Genomic DNA, 2,368 nt, shown 5'->3' with positions numbered 1-2,368 from the left:
AATCTCTTTATATGTCTGAAAATGTTTTAAAACCTTTATCCCGTCATCAACAGACAAGAGGCTACAGTGGATGGAAACTCTGTGACTGTAAGAATTGTGGAGAGGTCTTCAGTGAACAGTTTTGCCTTAAGACACACATGAGAGCTCACAATGGAGGGAACACTTCTGAGGGTAATTGTTACGGAAAAGACATCCTCAGTGTGCACAAGGAAGCCTCTGTTGGACAGGAACTTTCCAAATTTAATCCATGTGGAAAAGTCTTCACTCTAACTCCAGGCCTTGCTGTACATCTTGAAGTTCTCAATGCAAGACAACCATACAAATGTAAGGAATGTGGAAAAGGCTTTAAGTATTTTGCAAGCCTTGATAATCACATGGGAATCCACACTGATGAGAAACTCTGTGAATTTCAGGAATGTGAGAGAGCCATCACACCTTCCTCACACCTAAAGCAGTGTGTAGCAGTTCATACAGGAAAGAAATCCAAAAAGACTAAGAAATATGGGAAATCCTTCACTAATTTTTCTCAACTTTATGCACATGTGAAAACTCATAAAGGAGAGAAGTCCTTTGAATGCAAAGAATGTGGAAGATCCTTTAGAAATTCCTCATGCCTTAATGATCACATTCAAATTCACACTGGAATAAAACCACACAAGTGTACATACTGTGGGAAAGCCTTCACTAGATCAACTCAACTTACTGAACATGTAAGAACTCACACTGGAATAAAACCCTATGAATGTAAGGAATGTGGCCAAGCCTTCGCTCAGTACTCGGGCCTTTCTATACACATACGAAGTCACAGTGGAAAGAAACCCTATCAGTGTAAGGAATGTGGGAAAGCCTTCACGACATCCACAAGCCTTATTCAACATATAAGAATTCACACAGGAGAGAAGCCTTATGAATGTGTTGAATGTGGGAAGACCTTCATTACTTCTTCCCGTCGTAGTAAACATTTGAAAACTCACAGTGGAGAAAGGCCCTTTGTATGCAAGATATGTGGGAAAGCATTTCTGTATTCCTCACGCCTTAATGTTCACCTGCGAACTCATACCGGAGAGAAACCCTTCGTATGTAAAGAATGTGGGAAAGCATTTGCTGTTTCCTCACGCCTAAGTAGACATGAAAGAATTCACACTGGGGAGAAACCCTATGAATGTAAGGGTATGAATGTTACCATTTAGCCCATCAGTTGCCATCTTTAATTATTGGCAGTGACACCAAAGATGATCAGATTTGTCCTAAATGCCTTGCGGAGGTTGTAATGGCTCATGGATTGGCTTTGGATGCCATCCTGAAGGTCTGAAATTAAACCTACAGGTTCTGAATACAACTTCATGGTTGCCTGAGTCTGGGCATCTGTGAAGAAGGGTCATGGATGGTGAGGTCAGTACTGAAGCCTGCCTCACCTTGGTGACTAGATTCCCAAGATCATAGCGTTGACAAGTTCTGTATGAGATACATCATGCAGATTGATCCCAGCCCCTGTTGATTAGTGGCTGCCAGTGTGGCACATTTATGTCAAAATTTACCAGAAACCAAGATGATGTAGGACCCCAGAGGTGGGTTGTTAAGAGATGCTCCTCCAAGGGTGTCTTCTATTTCCCAGATCCTGCAGAGCATGGCAGGAATGAAACCATCCTTAACTGCCAGTGCACTTTCACAGCTGATTATTTCTGTGTCCCCTTGTAAAATCTAAGAAGTGTGACAGCTTTGCCTGTTCTGCCTTGTATGTCTATTTTAGGTGGCACAATGTAAGTGGCAGTGTCTCTTCTAGTATAATCCAGTCTCTGTCCTCACTCCTCTTAAGATGGCTGATATAGTCCATGAATCCCACTCATGATCTCTTTATCAAATGATTGTTCAGCCACACTTTCAGGATTCTCTTCAGCACAAGTTTTCTAATTTTTGCAGTATGGATAGGCTGAGAATTTTCCAAATCTCCAGGTTCTGGTTCCTTTTTCCTTAACAGTTGCTTCTTCAATTCAAGTCTCCTCTTTGGATTTCCCTGTAAGCAGTCAGGAAGAATGAAGCTTCCTGTGTCTTTTAACACTTCAATTACAGATGTTAGTCATAAACACCTAATTTTATCTCTCTCAAGCTCTACCTTGCACAAAATGCTAGAATACAGTTCTGCCAAGTTCTTCACCGCTTCATATCAAGGGTTGTCTTATTTCCCAATAGCATGTTCCTCATTCCCCAATAGCATATTCCTCATTCCCCAATGACACCTCACCAGAATCACCCTTGCCAACCTTATTTCCAGCTTACACATCACAATTTTTCCAGCCACTACTCATTTGTCACTTTCAAAGCTGCTTCACATTTTTAGTTTTGTTGTTTCTTTGTTTTTAATCTGCCT

The 2,368-nt window shown here is 41.3% G+C and overlaps 1 protein-coding gene across 2 annotated transcripts in view; it reads left to right on the top strand.

Annotated features, from left to right (window-relative positions):
* The window catches only part of LOC105549673 (zinc finger protein 561), a 7,116-nt gene extending 5,772 nt beyond the window's left edge, over positions 1-1,344 (top strand). For both annotated transcript variants that reach the window (XM_011994312.1, XM_011994313.1), the window contains one exon: positions 54-1,344. In XM_011994312.1, the coding sequence (XP_011849702.1) occupies positions 54-1,190 (1,137 nt within the window). In that variant the 3' untranslated portion in view covers positions 1,191-1,344. The remainder of the gene's footprint in view (positions 1-53) is intronic.
* The last annotated feature ends 1,024 nt before the right edge of the window (positions 1,345-2,368 follow it).

Source organism: Mandrillus leucophaeus, unplaced genomic scaffold (genome assembly GCF_000951045.1).
Source record: "Mandrillus leucophaeus isolate KB7577 unplaced genomic scaffold, Mleu.le_1.0 Scaffold451, whole genome shotgun sequence".
Taxonomy (NCBI): Eukaryota; Metazoa; Chordata; class Mammalia; order Primates; family Cercopithecidae; genus Mandrillus; species Mandrillus leucophaeus.
The sequence above is the reverse complement of the archived record's forward strand: the minus strand, read 5'-3'. Positions and strand labels throughout refer to the sequence as shown.